This window comes from Chelonia mydas, chromosome 4, assembly GCF_015237465.2.
Source record: "Chelonia mydas isolate rCheMyd1 chromosome 4, rCheMyd1.pri.v2, whole genome shotgun sequence".
Taxonomy (NCBI): Eukaryota; Metazoa; Chordata; order Testudines; family Cheloniidae; genus Chelonia; species Chelonia mydas.
Window position 1 is genome coordinate 69,446,075 of NC_057852.1, and position 16,792 is coordinate 69,462,866.

The following is a 16,792-nucleotide window of genomic DNA, read 5'->3' on the forward strand; positions in this document are numbered from 1 at the left end:
TGTATGGTTGCTCCCTGCCAGCCAGGCTCCACTCCGGCCACAGCAGGCATCAGGTGACCCAAGGGAGCCCAGCTAGGCTAGGGGCTGGGTGCAGTGGTGGGTTAGGGGGAGGAAAAGCCTTGGACCCCGGCAGGAGCTGCACTGGGGGGAGTGGGAGGGAGGAGAAGCCCCAGACCCCGGCAGGAGCCGCGCTAGGGAGAAGCCCTGGCAGGAGCCATGCTGGGGGTGGGGGGGGCGTGGAGGAGAAGCCCCGGACCCTGGCAGGAGCCATGCTGGTGGGGGAGGGGGGAAGAGGAGAAGCCCTGGACCCCGGCAGGAGCCGCACTGCGGGGGAGAAGCCCCGGACCCTGGCAGAACATGTGGGGCTCAAGTCCCCAGCTCGGGAGCCCCAGCAACCCTAGTGGCAGAAGCTGCAGGGCTGAAGCCCTGATCCCACGCCTTGCGGAACTGGACTGAGTCCCTCTCTCTCCCATCCCCCCTGGGGAGCTGGCTCTCACTCTCTGGCTCTGGAGAAATACACCCCAAATCTACCAACATTGGTATCTCCATTTCCCCCATCATCGCACAGCCATGAATGGATTTAGCCTAGGAGGCAGGGTCAGCAATAGCCCCATTTGGCAGTTGGGATCTAGGGCACACAGAGGTGAAGTGACTTTCCCAAGGCTAAGCAGGGAGTCTATGGCAGAGCAGAGAATCAAATCCAGAACACCTGAGCCTGAGGCCTGTGCATTAACCACTAGGGGAGGTGGGGAGCAGAGAGAGATGGGAAAAGGGACATGGGTGTGAAGCAAGAAGAGGGAAACAGCTGGAAGGGGAGCAAGGACTTAGAGAAGAAACAACAGAAAGGGAAAGGGGCAGGAAGAGCGAAAGGAAGGGAAAGGAGAAAGGGGCAGGGAGAGGGGAAAGACTCTCCACTGCTTGTCCCTCCCAGCCACCTTCTTCCCACAGCCATCAGTGGCCTCAGATCCCAAACAGGCTCTAAGCAGGAGTGAAGCCCAGAGTGAACGTAATGTCTTTAAATTGGGATGTTAGTGAAGACACCTTGTAGCTGAATGTAATGATTTTAATATACTGTAATTCATGATTATTAATGATATATTTCATTAGTATTTTAATAATGATTACATTGCTAAGATGCCAATGATAGACACACATTCAATAACAGAATATGAAAGAAGAGTATAAATATGCTGAAAATTGCCAGTTTTGGTGGGAGGCTGAGCCCCCCAAACACAGACACCTCACCTTCAAGGCAGTAGGGGTCAGAAAGGAGTGAGCAGTGGGCAGGAGATGCTCAGGGGAGAGGACCTAAGGGAAGGGGGCAGAGCGGGGGCAGGAAGAGGTGGAGTGGGGCAGAGTGGGGGAGGGGCCGGAGCCGGGATGGGGCACCCACCGGCAAAACCAAAAGTCAGCACCTATGCCCTCCGGGTCCTGCCCAACCAGACTTCAAACCTCAAAGGAAGTTTTTTTTTTAATAAGAATTGTTCCAAGCAGAAGTCTTTTCAGGGTTTCTGAAAACAGCTTTTTCTATGTAATGTAACTTGTAGTCTATAACACTGAGTCTGCAGCTCTGTGAAGGCATCAGGGGCCACAGGGAGTAGTGCTGCAAGTGCCATGAAGAGTTCCTCAGAGATAGTCTGGGAGCCTAATGTAGTAAAATCTCATTGTATTGGGCAAGTTAGTGATAGAAAAGTAAGGGAGGCGTCATTTGATTTGTAAAAATCTACAGAATCATAATTTCAGTGGTGTCACCCTCAGTGGTGTAGCAGAGGGACTTGCTGTTCCTCAGCTCCAGGTCCTCCAGTTGGTGGAAATTTTGATAATACAATGTCATCAGAAATGGGTTGTGTTAGGGTTTTCAGATACCTTTGTCCCACAACCACAATGTACGAAATATGGCAAACCTAGAACGATTATGTAGATATATATTTGAGAAAGTGTTTAAAAATCAACTTTTTAAATTATTCTTTAACTCAGGCATGCATTGCTTACATAAAAAAGACATTGACCTGTGGTAATCGTAGGGAAATCAACCTTGACATGTAGGACTGAAAACATTTGTTCATCAAAGTCATCATTAGTGTCATCTCCACACATCACACTGATCTCACACTCACACATATCCATATAAGACAGGCTGTCAAACATTTCCATGGTGGTGAGTATCTGGTCTTTGCACACAAGCATTTGATTAGCCGAAGGATTGATATTTCGCATACAACTGGTGTGATTTATATATATTTATACATATAACATAGTCCATCCTCCAAGACCCATCCATGCCTGATAGGGGAGGGTAGTTTTGGATGCACTAGATCATCCCAGAGCCATTCCATTGTTTGATAATTTGTCCTATTGACAGGAGGTATAAATGCACCCATGGTTGATGGCAATTTTTCTCCATTTTTCTGCTTCTTGGAGAACATCCACCAACATAGCTCTGCAAGTGTTGTAATACTGGTCTTAAAATGGTAAACTTGGCATATGAACGCCTCCTGTGCACTTATGGCCTCATCAGTGATTGTCTCAATTGTTAGGAGCAACTTCAGATTGAGGAGAGAGTCTTTGAAGGCTGAATCAAAGTCAACCTTCCAGTAGTGTCACATGCTAAAAGGGCATGGAAACCTGGCAAGACAGTGGCTTTTAATGGTCCAAATGAAAGAAACGCATCTCTAAGGAATATACTGTAATTTTGTTTTCCAGCAACAGGCACAAAAAACACAATCTTGAGAAAGTCTTGAGTAGCATCTCACAGAAAACACTAGAACAGCTATGTTTTGTGCAAAAATCCAAACTTTAGTAGCATGTCTATCTGTGGCATTGATGGCATACAAAATAATTTTAGTGTCATGGGAACTATGAAGAAACTCCACTAAACAGTTTGAGGCAGCAGATACATTATGCCATGCAATGATGAAATTCTTTGAGAAATTCTTGGAATGCTCAAGCATTTTTCCTGCAAGGTACACAGTAAACTTGTCTTTTGTGAGAATATGAGACAGTAGCTTCTTCATTGTGACATTGGAGATGTTCATGGAGTCAATGATTTTGTATTGGATAGGTGCAATACCATTGAGTCTTTTTTTTTTGTAATATTTTAATTGATTCCTCTGCATACATGTCAAACACAAGGTAGACTTCTTCTTAGCACCAGAATTTTCTCAATAGCCTCATAATAAAGTGTTCTGCCAAATCTCAGCAAGTGTTAGTTTCTAGTTTGTCTAAAGCTTGTACTTCAGCCATACCATCCTTGATTACTGTGCTGAAAGGCCTCTGTTGGTCTAAGGTACCGGTCATGTTGTTAATAGGTGCTGGCTTAGGAAGACCATGCAAGATATGGATTTGTTTGCTTTTTGCCTGGCTCATATGCATTCATAGAATCATAGAATATCAGGGTTGGAAGGGACCTCAGGAGGTTATCTAGTCCAACCCCCTGCTCAAAGCAGGAGCAATCCCCAATTTTTGCCCCAGATCCCTAAATGGCCCCCTCAAGGATTGAACTCACAACCCTGGGTTTAGCAGGCCAGTGCTCAAACCATTGAGCTGTCCCTCCCATTGATCCATCGCATTTGAATTTCAATCATGTCTGGCACCACAGAGAACTCACACTTTCCCAAAGTCTCACATAGATCAGTGTCATGCAGAGATCTGGACACAACCAGGAATGAACAATGACCTGTCTGAAGTTAGCTCTGAAATAGTCTTTGCCACCTTCACTCTGATACTTTAGCTACCTTACCGCTGAAGACTGCTTTCATCATGATATTAATTAGCTCTGGTCCATCATACCTGAATGGGTTACCAGTGCAAATAAGCTTATCCTGTAGCTTTAAAATGGTCCCTTCCTGGCATTTAACAGCATCTACGGAGTCTAGACGGTGTTTGGTTACTTCTAGGGAAGTCATCCCAGTCATGCTTAATATTTTGTTCAAAATTCAATAGAGCTCTGTGTTAACCAGGAACTCAGATCTTGCCTATGGTTAACTGGATGTGCTCCAGGTTCCACATCTCAGAGTCCCCACCCAACAGACTCACTCCCCGAAACCGCATGTATCAATGGAGAGAAAACTAAGGGCATGATTAACTATAAAGCAAATTGGTTTATGAAACAGTAACTTATAGGACCCCCAGCAAAACAATACACAAAGGGCATACAGGTACAGGTTGACACAACAAACTGACATAAAGTCAAGGTACCAAACCCATGAGGACAAAGGAGAATTTACTACAGGTAATGTACAGTGGTACACAGCATACACCACCAGGTTCAGAGGAATGCACCACAACAGAAGACATCACGGATAGAATACATCAGGACAGCAAGGTGAGAACACAGGAGTTCAGGATACAGGTAAGATAGGAATCAATCAGGAAGTGATAGCTGGAACTATGGAGTTTGGATCTTCTTCTGTGGTCTTCTGTAGATCCCTCCAAGTCTTGGCTAGGACATGTACTGCACTGCCACCAGGAAGGACAGCTTCTCCTCTCGGGTGCAGCAGTCTTTTATGCTCTCCTGTTACTAGGCAGAACACAGGCCATGTGACCTTTGCTCTTTCCCACCTTAGAGAGAAAAAGGCGCCAGTTGTCTCAAGAAGGTCACCAACATGTTGCACAAACAACTCCTTACGAACAAAATGGCAAAGTGCCTAAACAAAATTGAACTTGTAGTTTTCCACCTTCAACTGGGTTTGTCAGGTTGTGCTAGCATTTTCAACTTTTTCCCAATGCTTAATGTACTTCCTCCCCAACCTTGCCAAATTCAGTTTATATGTGCATTTCTTATAGCATGCAAGGTGACACTGAGCATTGTGTTTAACCAGATCCTTTGTGGTGGTGTTCTCCAAAGATACAGCTACTAGTCAGTACTCTTTGTCTCCCCATTGATACCTAAAAATTATCAAGACCAAAGTAAAAACAAGGATTTTGTAATAAATTATTTTTGGACTGTAATTAATTCTGTTATGAAATGTATGCTATGTAACTATGTTTGTGGATGGATTCCAGTAGTTTCTAGCCAGATGCTGATGTCTTAACCTGTACTTCATTATAACTCTTGTAATAAACAAAGCTTATAATCAATACCACTGAACCATGTCTTTTTTGCTAATGATAGCAGATCAACTTGAAGCACTCCTTCCATTTATAGTAGTCTGTAACATTAAAAAAATCAGGAATCATGTTCTCAGCATTAACCGGTAACACAGTACTGTCAGTCAAGGATCATCATTTAACTTTATGGGGATTGAATGTTTGACATGACTGAGTTAAAATATAATTTTTAAAATGTTGATAGTTAAACATTTTCTTGAATATATGTCTACATAATTGTTCTAGGTTTGTCATGATTGGTACCATTGTGTTTTTGGGCGAAAGGGTTTCTTCATGATACCCAACTCAACTCATGTCTGATTATATTATATTATCAAAATTTCCACTAACCAGAGGTCCTGGAATTGGGTTAATTGGCTGCTGCATTAATTATTTAGGGCTGAGGCTAGGGACTGCTCTTGTGTACCATGTCACAGAATGTTATTTAGGTTGTAAAGTCAAGCATCCTAAAGTTAATAGGGCCTGTGAGCTACAAAAAAAAAATAAAAAATAAAAAAAAAAGCAGGCCTTCTATATGTTGGCATCCTTTTGTCTGCAAAAGAGGGTGGGAATTGCAGCCTATGATGTAATTGGTTTGCAATGTTTCATTTGACTGAATAGGCCAATCCAAGATTTGCATGATCTTTGGCAGTTATTGCAAATGTATGTATCATGGTTGGGAGCTGCGTGTTTCCTACAGGTTCTTTTCTCCTCAAGCTGTAGGAGCCAGCTCCTGTCATGGACTTTGATACCCTGATGGAGATGATGGCGCCACTTGATACAATCACTTGCCAAGATTTCCCATTGGTCAGGATCAAACTTAAGATCTATTTTGAGGTCTTAAGTAGGATTTAAGTGGTGCATAAGTCCTGGATGGAACTGTATAGTGTCTGGTCCGCTGCACAGGAATGAATTTTACTCTAAGTGATAAAAGAATACATAAATAATTTCTCTTCCTTACCTAACTTCTGATTGATCAAATGTACCTTCACCATTTTTATACAGATTCATAGATTTTTAAGACAGAAGGGCCCAGTAGCTCATCTAACCTAATTTCTTGTGTAACACATGCCATAGAATTTCATCTGGTTACCACTATATAACCTATGTTTGGCTAAAGCATATCTTCCAGAAAGGAAACCAGTCTTGATATGAAGACATCAAGAAATGGAGAATCCACCATTTCCCTTGGTAGTTTGCTCCAACAGTTAATCACTCTCGCCTTAAAAATGTGTGGGTTATTTCTAATTTGAATTTGTCTGGCTTTAACTTCCAACCACTGGTTCTTGTTAGGCCATTCTTTGCTACATTAGTGTCTTTTATTACCCAGTATTTCTCCCCATGAAGGTGCTTTTACACAATAATCAAGTCACCTCTTGATTGATAAGATAAACAAATTCAGCTCTTCAAGTCTCTCATTGTAAAGCATTTTTTCCCTCATCCTCAACTCATTTTTGTGGATCTTCTCTGCACCCTTTCCAGTTTTTTAACTTCCTTTTCAAAACTCTGGACCCAGTTTTTTATATCAGTCATGGCTTCTTCAGTCTACTAATTCATCATTAAAAGCTTGCTGTTGGACATAAACAAAAAAAAAATAGAAAAGTAATAATTTTAGTTTAAAAATAAGAGGAAAGTCATGGCACACATTACTTTAATTAATACATTTATTTCTCAGAGTATAATTAAAGTTATTCCCTGGATTAAAGTTACTTTTTATTAATAGACTAATAAAAGAAACAGAGCATAAGTTGTTTTTGTACATAATCTCTGAATTTAAATTCTTAATATTTAGCACAATCTCTCAAATACATACTTGAAACTAAATCTTTTTACATAAAAAAAGCTCTAGCATGGCAAGCAAAACCTGTTTTGCTATGCACAGCAGAGCCACGAGTACCATAATTGTCACAAAATCTGTAAAATCAACACATCTAATAGCCAGCCACACCAATAAAATATATAATAAAACTGAGTTACTGAGGAATTAAATTGTTGACAGATGTCAAAACTTTATGTAATTAAAACGAATTTTAAATTACTATCCTAAAGCAGTTATCAAAAGAATAAAATTTCCAAGTTATAACAAATGAGGAAACATAGTTTTGGAATTTTGTTGCTTCAGCACATAGATGATTTTATGTCTTTAGCCTTAGACTTTTTGCAGTTTTTCCCAGTAACTGTCACTGAGTTGGTGAAATGCCTGCACAACATTGTCCTCATCATCATCACAGAGTTCACTTAGAGAAACGCTGCAAAATAGAAGGGAAAAGGATTAAATGTACAGTTGCTTTTATGTAAAGAAAGAACATTTTCTTAGTTTAAATGTTAAAGTAGCTCCCAGTTTGAGGATTTAAAACTTTTTATAGCAGTTATAGTTAGAGTTAAATATGTTTACCAACTTATTTTATTTCCCTCTTTATTTTATTTGATTTATTAAAAACTGAAGCTCTGGGTGTATTCATTTTAAAATGAAGTCAATGGACACAAATCGGACATCAGGAATGGTAACATACAAAAGCCAGTAGGAGAACACTTCAGTCTTCCTGGACATTCTTTAACAGATTTAAAAATAGCCATACTTGAACAAAAAAACTTCAGAAACAGACTTCAAAGAGAAACTGCAGAACTAAAATTCTTTGGAAATTTAACACCATTAATTTAGCCTGAATAGGGACAGGGAGTGGCTGGCTCACTACAAAAGCAGTTTTGCCTCTCCTGGACTTGACAGCTCCTCATCAATTATTAGGAGTGGACTACATCCACCCTGATTGAATTGGCCCGGTCAACACTGGTTCTCCACTTGTGAGGTAACTCCCTTCTCTTCATGTGTCAGTATATAATGCCTGTATCTGTAATTTTCACTCCACACATCTGAAGAAGTGTTTTTTTACCCACAAAAGCTTATGCCCAAATAAATCTATTAGTCTTTAAGGTGCCACCGGACTCGTTGTTGTTTTAGTCATGTGCCTGTTTTTCTCAAATTAATCAGCAGGACGACCTATACAGCATATAAGTGCTGTGTCCTATGACACAGTTTAGTTTTCAAAGTCAAATTTCTTGGATTTGATTGCGTTTTGAGGCCACTCTCATGGAACGGGACCTCTACTATTTCAGGCTCTGTGGTTCTAGATTCTGCAATTCTACATTTACAAGTCACCATTACTCCAACAGGAAGTTCCTTACTCTGGCTTCTAGCAAAGTATTTAGTCACATGCTTAAGTTTATCCCTACTCAGCAATGCACTCAATCGTGTGTTTCACTTCATTGACGTGACCAGGACTTAGACATACTTAAAGATGTGCACATACTTAATTGCTTTGCTGAATAGAGGAGGACTGCTAAATCAGAGCCAGAAGAAGCTATGGAATGCTATACTGTATTAGTCTCTTCCTAATGGAATGATGTGGGAGGAGCTCTGCAAGGGGATTCTTAGAGAGCTGTTTTCTCCCTGAGCCCCCTCTCTTGAAGTCAATGGAACTACTCACATGCTTAAAATTGAGCATGTTCTAAAGTGCTTCGCTGGATCAGTAGTGCGCTCAACATTTTTCTCAGAAAAAAGACCTATATTGAGATTTATCATTATCCTTTGTTTATAGTCTTGTCATTAATTATCAGTCAACATAAATGTGTACTTAACCAACTTACTTTGAATTAGTTTTTCAAACATGATTTTACAGACAGTGTTAAATGTGTTACTAAAAACCTAGGGACAGATTCTTAGCTAAAGTTTGTGTAGTTCCATTGACTCCATTATTTCAATAGAGCTATGCTGATTTACAATAGCTGAGCAATCTGGCCCCAAACCTAGTACATCTATTTCCTTCCTTTTACTCACTGATTTTGTAGATCTAACTTAGAAAACAGTCAAGTTTGTTTGCCAAGATTTAATCTTTCTAAACCCACGCTATTCTAAACTCATGAACATGGTACTCTCATCCTGTAGATGTTTAGTGAATTTCCCATTACTTACTATTTTATTCACTATTTTACTAGGGATAGAAATTATTTTTACAAGACATAATTATCAAAATCACACATTTTTCAAAAGACAGGTGAAAACAGAGTTTTCTTTTCATTTCAATTAGCATGAATTTTAAAAAGTATCTGAAGTTATTTACAAAAAATTAACTTCCCTTTTAGTCCATTTTCTTGTTTAAATAGAGTCACCAGCATATGTATACCTGATAGCTTTAATAGTGAGTGAAAAATCTTTCAGCAGAAGATAAGCTGCTCCTTCATGGATACTAGAAAAAGAAGAGATTTCCAAATGTAAATAACTAGATGTATTTAAAGTATGTATATTACAGGTGTTTCACTTATACATATTCAGGGTAATCCTGGCCCCACTGGAGTCAGTGGCAAAATTACCACTAGTTTTAATAGGCCAGGATTTCAAGCTCAGTCTTTTTTTTTAAGCATGCCCAACAGTCAAAAGCAGGTAAATTATATTAAAAAGTAAAATATTTCTCCTTGACATTCTTAGAGGATGAAATTCATCTATGTGCAGGTGGTCCATAGACGGCTTATGCACCATTTAAGTTCCACTAAAGTCCTTAAAAAAAAAGCTTAAGTGAGCCTTGTAACTGTACTCTGCACAAGGTTGAATTTTACCTAGAGTAAATGGAAGGGCAGCAGGCTTTTTGAACTTAAGCTTTACTTGCATGCTTAAGTGGTGCATAGGACTTTGTGCAGGAACTCTGCACTGAGCTCAATTTCACCCTAACTAAGACTGTATCAGAACACTGAAAATAGTAGATTACTGAAAAATCTCTTGAAAGATTTCTGTGAAACACACAGATATTGGCAGGCTTTATATAGTTGCCTGTGCACTGAACTGCATTTTTCTCCTAGAGTTTAAAGAGTGATTCATAAAAAATTATATATGGACAATAAATATAATCAAAACATTTAGCACACCAGGGCTACCTCTTATCTAAGGGTGTGAGGGCCACTAGTAAATGCAATAGTGTTAGAAGTGTTCACAGTCAAAAGTTAGATTTGTATGTTCTTCATTCATTGAAATGGATGAGTGGGGCTGGGGAGAAGATGATGCAATATGCATAATATTTTAACCTCTTAAACTATCAGGGTTACAACCATGCTTAACGTAAGGGGACTGTTGCCTCCTTACTAACATTCAGTGGGGGTGATTTGCTTGGCTAGCTCCCAGTGCTAAAAAGGGGGAAGGGTCGATGGGGAATCAGGACCCTGAGACTGACAGCCCCCAGGAACAATGGGGAGAAGCCAATGCTCCATGTCAGCCTGAATGACAGGACGGGCAGGCTAATCAGAGAGTCAGGAGGCAGGGAGGTCCCATCCTCCATGTGAGCTGGATTTGTCTGCGTCAGACAGAGTGGGCCCCAAGCTAAACTGGGGAGCAGAGCTGTGCCAGATCCAGAGGGACCAGAAAAGCAGCTCACAGAGAGCAGATCGTGTCCTGAGAGCAGAGCTGCAGCCCCAAAGCCAGAGGCACAGCCCAGAGAGAGCAGACTTGCCCTGGGAGCAGAGCTGCAGCAACCAGAGCCAGAGAGACCAGAAAAGCAGCCCAGGAAGCAGGTCAGTGCTGGGAGCAGAGTCACAGAAGCAGCCTGCAGAGCAGACCTGTCCTGGGAGCAGAGCTGCAGCAACCAGAGCCAGAGTGGCCAAAGAAGCAGCCCAGGGAGCTGGAGGCAGAGCGGCAGCAGTGTGGAGACAGCGTGGTGCAGCTGGGGCTGGAGCAGTCTGGAGCTGGGTGTGGTGAGCAGCTGGGGAGAGCGAGGGGGACCCTGGGCAGCGGGCCCAGCACAGGGAGACGCCTCAGCCAAGAGGCTCTGCAGGCCACGCTTGGATCGTAACCCCGACAGGGCGGGGGGCGACATTGGGAAGAAGAGTCCTACCACTTAGAGCCTGAGAGCGTGTGGACACCACCAGCGCAAGTGTCCAACCCACAGCATCCCTACAGCACAGCCAGGGCCTGAGAAGAAGACCTGGGACTTACAAGGAACAGACTGTGAACTGCCCTGACATTCCAGAGACACTGTTTGTGATGTTCTCTGCCACAGAGTGGGTTGATGTGTTTCCTTTAACCTTTCCCATTTTTTCTTATTCTTTTTAAAATTAATTGTTGATTGAATAACTTGCATTTGCTTTAAATTGTATGTAATAGTCAGTGGGTCAGAGAAGTGCCCAGTGCAGAGAGAGTACCCCGGAGTGGGAACGCCCTAGCCCCTGTCCTAGGTGACCACAGCAGGGTTGGGGGTCGAGCCCCCCAGGAATCCTGGGCCCAGCCTTGTTGGGGTTACGAGGATTCTGTCAGACAGGAGAGTGGAAGGGGAGTCCTCAAGAGCAGGGAGGCCACTGGGTAAAGGAAGTGGGAGCGAGGACTCAGATCCTTTCGCTAGCCCACTTCTCCGGGGTAGTGCAGAAGCCAGGAAAGTTCCCCACAAGAGCAGGACTATTCCCCCGCTTACATTAAGATGAAAAATGAAATCAAAGAAACATCAGGTGCTTACCCATTATCTTGTGCCATTGCTTTCAAAGAACCATGTTTATAGAAGTCAAGTGCATAAGCATTAAGTGGCATCATTCTTCTTCGATTATCAAATTTCTTTGCACAAAGTACAGGAATATTTCCAGCAGTAATACCAACTGTGCGTAATATGACCTGAGGAAACAGTGCAACTTAATTTTAAGATTCAGATCTTTCAGGTTTACTGTATAAATTCTTTGCATGCTTATCCAGGGTTTTTCATGTTTTGACCTTACTCATCTACCTGTCAACTTAATACTTAAGTAGAGTTGCCACGTATCTGGGTTTTACCTGGACAGTCTGTTTTTTTTTTTTCTGTGTCTGGGTGCCAGACTTAAGTCTGATACTGGAAGCTTAAATTCAGCAAGGTCTGAAGTTAGTGGTATTACTCATGTGCTTAGAGTTAGGCACATGATCAAGTACCTTGCTGAACTGAGGCCCCAAGAGCAGAAATTCCATTGACATCATTGTGTAGTTTTGTTTGCAGGACAAAGCCCTTATGGCACTGTTGCTGGAAATAAAGCATTCATAAAAGTAGTCATCACTTTATAATGATTGTTAATTTATTTTATGAAAACTAATATTTCTTAAGGAATCCCAGCCAAGCATACCTAAAAACTAGGCTCTTAAATCCTTATGTAGACTTCGAAAGAATTGAACAAATTTTCAAAAATGCTGAGCACCTAGCAGCTCCTGTTGAATAATGGGATCTCTTGGACCCTCAATATGTTTTTTGAAAAAACAGGCCACTTATTAAAGTGCCTAAATATTTAGGAGCTAAAGTTTAGATTGTTTTTTGAAATTCTTTCTTCCAAATTTATGCAAAGAAGGTTACATAGCAAATGGAACCCAAGAGCCCAGACACACAATGAGATTTTTTTTAAAGCAGAGGCAAGGAAAATAACTGCACAAAGTGTCAGTCTGTTAAATACTAGAGCTCCTATCAGGAGGATGGAAAGACAAGGAAAAAGTAACCATCAATGAAACCTCTTATTTACTGGAGAATTTTACATTTTAAGACAAATTAATATTATTACTAAAATATTGCACAAAATTATTTTCCTACAATTGTTACCTATTCTCATTTTATTAGATTACTAGTAGTGTAGAAAAGAAGGCATATTAAGGAATTGATAACTGAAAGCCTCTGCTGGCTTAGTGCATGACTGAAAAAATTGAGTGTCTCTTTTCTAATTATGGAATCTAGGAAGGAAACACCTATACCAATTTTTAAAAGTAGTTTTATTCTTTACGATACAGTTTTATTTATTTTTCTGTTTATAAAAATGGGCTTATCCAGGAAGCTCTAAGTTAAAAAAAACCACTATCAACTCCATCATACTAAATTAACATTCTCTCATAAATAGCTCCATAGGCTCCTCACAATCACCCAATTCACACAAAAGCGTGAGTAAATAGATGAGCATTATACCAGGCCCCCATAAGACTCAGGTTCTGATCAACAAATGCAGCGACTGTGTTCCAAAATTAAATGTTACCTGCTGAAAATGACAGGCTTCCAGCCAGTTGCCTCTATAGTTAAATCCCTGAAAGTTCCACAACTCATTTCAATTACAGTGGCAGTACATGTAGAGAGAATCTCTCTCCCTTAACAGATTTCAAACTATATAGGGCATTAGATCAAAATCAGCACCAAAAGTGAACAGGAAGCCAGCTAAGCCCTAGAAAACAGGCATTATATATTCCTTATATTTGACAGCATTAAATAAGCTCCTTGTTAGGAATACTCCTTGGAAGTAATAAAAAATATGGAGCAAATTTTGCCTGAGGATCTCTACTAAAATCAGTGTGAAACTAGGTCAGGTAGAATTTGATTCTATAAATAGAGGATAGAGACTTCTTTCCTAATAGCAATAGATCACTGTCTTCTCTTTTAGCAGAAGAATGCTGCCTAAATTTCCCTATGCCTCAGTCTCCTGATCTGTAAAATAGGCATAATACCTACCTCAGAACTGTTGTGAAGCTAGATTCCTTAATGTTTGTCAAGCACTTTGATATCCTCAGACAATAGGTAAATAAAAGTACGAACTGCTATCACTAGAGTGGCAATTCCTTTTTCATATGGAGTATCTAAATATATTTATTCTGGAGCATAGACAAAGTGAACCTGCATTAATACTTTACAAACCTCCCCAACTTACACTGTTGACAGTCTCTGCATGAAGTAAATCACTATCCATGTTTCCAGACAGGCATGCAAAAGGTGAAACAGCTGTTCTTCCCTCATTACAACTCATCAAGTGAGACACCAGTTTAGAGTCATTGCATTCTTCACCTGAGAAATCTAACCAGAACAAGGTGTGAAATAAAAAGTTTAAGAATACATATGCAACACAACTGTCCTCTGAGAAAGTATCAATTCATGCAAGAAATATTTTATTACTCTTTTTGACTTAATAGTTCTCTTTATAATGTTGACGTTATAGATAATGCTTATAATTAGAGTTATCTATCACTTTCTATAATAAGCCTCTGCTTTCAGATGCTTACAATTCTGCCAGTTTTTAACTACTTGGTGTGAAATTTTCCATGCTTGGTTTCTGCCTCAGGCTGATTTTTTTTTTTTTTTTTGAAAGATTCAGCAAAAGCGGTTCAGCCATTTCTGAGAATGAGTTTAGGGAAAAATAGTCTGATTAGCCAATACTAATTTTCCATCAATTTCTTTGAAGAAATGCTTTCATGGGGGTGAAGCAGTGTTTGCAATTAGTCCTGTAATCAGCGAGGTATCTTCTGGGGTTCCCAGGAAAAATCTACCCAGATTTTGCTGACTTAAAAGAACCTGCTCACCATTTGCATATGCTCAGTAGAATTTATAAGACTGCTGCTACAATCTGGGAACATTCCATCTGCATTGACCAAGGTCCAACGTACCTCCCTCATCCCACAGTTACTATGTGATATTCACAGAGCGAGAGCTATGGATGGGTCATAAGTGCAGTAGCAGTATATCCTCTGGTCTAGATGTAGATGTACAGGGATGGAAGCCACTACGATAACTGGATTTGTAGTCTCTGTTAGAGCAGCAAGGATCTTGCTAACAAGATGGGTACTTCAGGCAAACACTGCCAACCTGTTATGCTATCATACCATATTTCTTTCTACTCAGAGGGTTCTTTAAGTCTTTTGTTGCCATCTGAACCCACACTTTCCTCCTGTTCTCTTTTCCCATCGAAGTCCCTTATTATTACCCTCCTTCTAATGAGGCTTTGACAAAATCCTTTTTAGAGTCCATCAGTGCAGGTCCTTTAGTTGGCAAGAAAATTGCAAGATATCAAAGTGAGATATTTCCTACCTCGGAGGACTGTTGCTTTCATACAGATTCTAGCATGTATTGACTTATGAACAAGGAATTGAGCCCCTACCTTCCACATTACACTGCCACTAGACCAGGCTCTAATTGCCCAAAACACAGTATTTCAGTGAAGCAAACCACAGTGAATATGAATGTATACATGTAGCATTCGCTTACCAGTCCTTGAAAGAGGAAGTTGGTATTCTTGTTTCATATCAGCCATCTTGGAAATAATAAATAAAAAATGGCCAAAATTCTCCTCTATTTTGTTGTTATACTCATGTAATGCAACAGCAAAGTCTTCTGGGAGATCTTCAAGGAACACCTAAAACAATACAAATTTTGTGGGATAGAACACTTACATTCAGTCTAGAATTTTACCAGTTTTTCTGAGCAACAAAAAGGGAACAGAAAAGCTGAGCTGTATCCTCTACTTTTACATTGTTATGATGTTGCAGTGACAACAGTTAGCATATCTGATGTTAGGTATTTCCAACTTAAGTCACTGTGTTTAAAAGCAAGACTCTAGAACACATCATCTCCATAATAAGTCAAACCCTATGTCATAGTCTGCAATTTTGTGGCTGTAGGATTTTCCTGGTAATCCACCTATTGCCAAAGAGTTGTTTTGCTGAATCTCAAGCTTTCATTTTTAAGTTTCTAGTGCTTGAAAATGTCAACTATTTTCTTCCTAAGCCTGTAAACAGACTGAAACAGCAGCTCTGGAAGGGACAAATCAGTAATTTATGCTGTACACGTTATTGGTTACATAGGAAAGATGTTATCCCACCACACAAACATCTGATCTTTGTAGCCCAGTGTGCTAGTTTGCCTTTATTATATTTACTGCTTTGCATTGTATTCTGCGGTAATGCAAAAAACCTACAGGCCTGTATCCTGTAAGACATTAGATTCAGCAAGTTAGCAAAAGGCTTGAGACCTATGAACTTTGAACAGATAGACTTTGCACAGATAAACGGCCCAATGGAAAACCTCAGGTATTTGGGGAGCTGAAAATAGAATTTAAGGGGAAGTTCTGACCACAGGTAAATAATTCAACCACAGAAGTGTCCTGGCAACGAACTGACATACATAAGAGGTACATGAGATACATTTAAGGCTAGCCTGCTTGCTTGCATTTATATCTTTTCTTATAACTTTCTTATTTTCTTATGGGTTTGATTATTTTATTAGAATAGGTTTATAGGTCTATATTAGAGTATATTTTGGCTGTAACACAAGGAACCTGCAGGCCACCTCCTGTATGGTGAGCTAAGGATAGCATACATATGTTTGGGACCTTTCACCTAGATAGATGGTGAAGAGTTAAAGCATAAGGTCCATGTGTGGCTGTGACCTTTTAACACAGAGGATGTGTTAAAGCAGGTTGGCATAGGGGCTTTCTTAAGTGCATACCCTTTTAAACTTAACAGGTACACCACAACTTGGAACTTGGAAAGAACTGAAATAATCGGCTAAGTCAGAAATAACAAATGTGATGCTTAACCACAAAAGGGCTATGGTAATGCATGGACATATAAGATAATAAGTTGAGATCATTGATATACTAACCTATAGGAAAAAGATACTCCAACATTAGTAAGGTGAGGAAGTACAAATAAGGAAAAGGGGAAAAAATCCCTTTCTGAATATGCATCAAACATAATGGCATTAGTGTAACATATCATAAAAGTGGCATCCCCGCCTAGGGGTGATAGGAGAGAGAGATGTAGTCCTCACAAGATGCCAGAATGATGGCCACTGGTGATGATGGGGAAGGTGATGGTGATGAGGAAGATGATGGCTAACATTTCAGGTTGTTCTACAACGGTGTCAGTATATGGGTATGCAGATGTACATTCTGTAGTATCTCTATCTTCCTT

At 40.4% G+C, this 16,792-nt stretch overlaps 1 protein-coding gene across 2 annotated transcripts in view; it reads right to left on the bottom strand.

Moving 5' to 3' along the window:
- Positions 1-6,738: 6,738 nt before the first annotated feature.
- The window catches only part of LOC102931483 (probable ATP-dependent RNA helicase DDX60), a 71,086-nt gene continuing 61,032 nt past the window's right edge, over positions 6,739-16,792 (bottom strand). For both annotated transcript variants that reach the window (XM_027829276.3, XM_007067046.4), the window contains 5 exons: positions 15,087-15,234; positions 13,759-13,901; positions 11,580-11,731; positions 9,270-9,332; positions 6,739-7,337 (listed from right to left, as the gene is read on the bottom strand). In XM_027829276.3, coding sequence (XP_027685077.2) covers positions 7,238-7,337; positions 9,270-9,332; positions 11,580-11,731; positions 13,759-13,901; positions 15,087-15,234 — 606 coding nt within the window. In that variant the 3' untranslated portion in view covers positions 6,739-7,237. The remainder of the gene's footprint in view (positions 7,338-9,269; positions 9,333-11,579; positions 11,732-13,758; positions 13,902-15,086; positions 15,235-16,792) is intronic.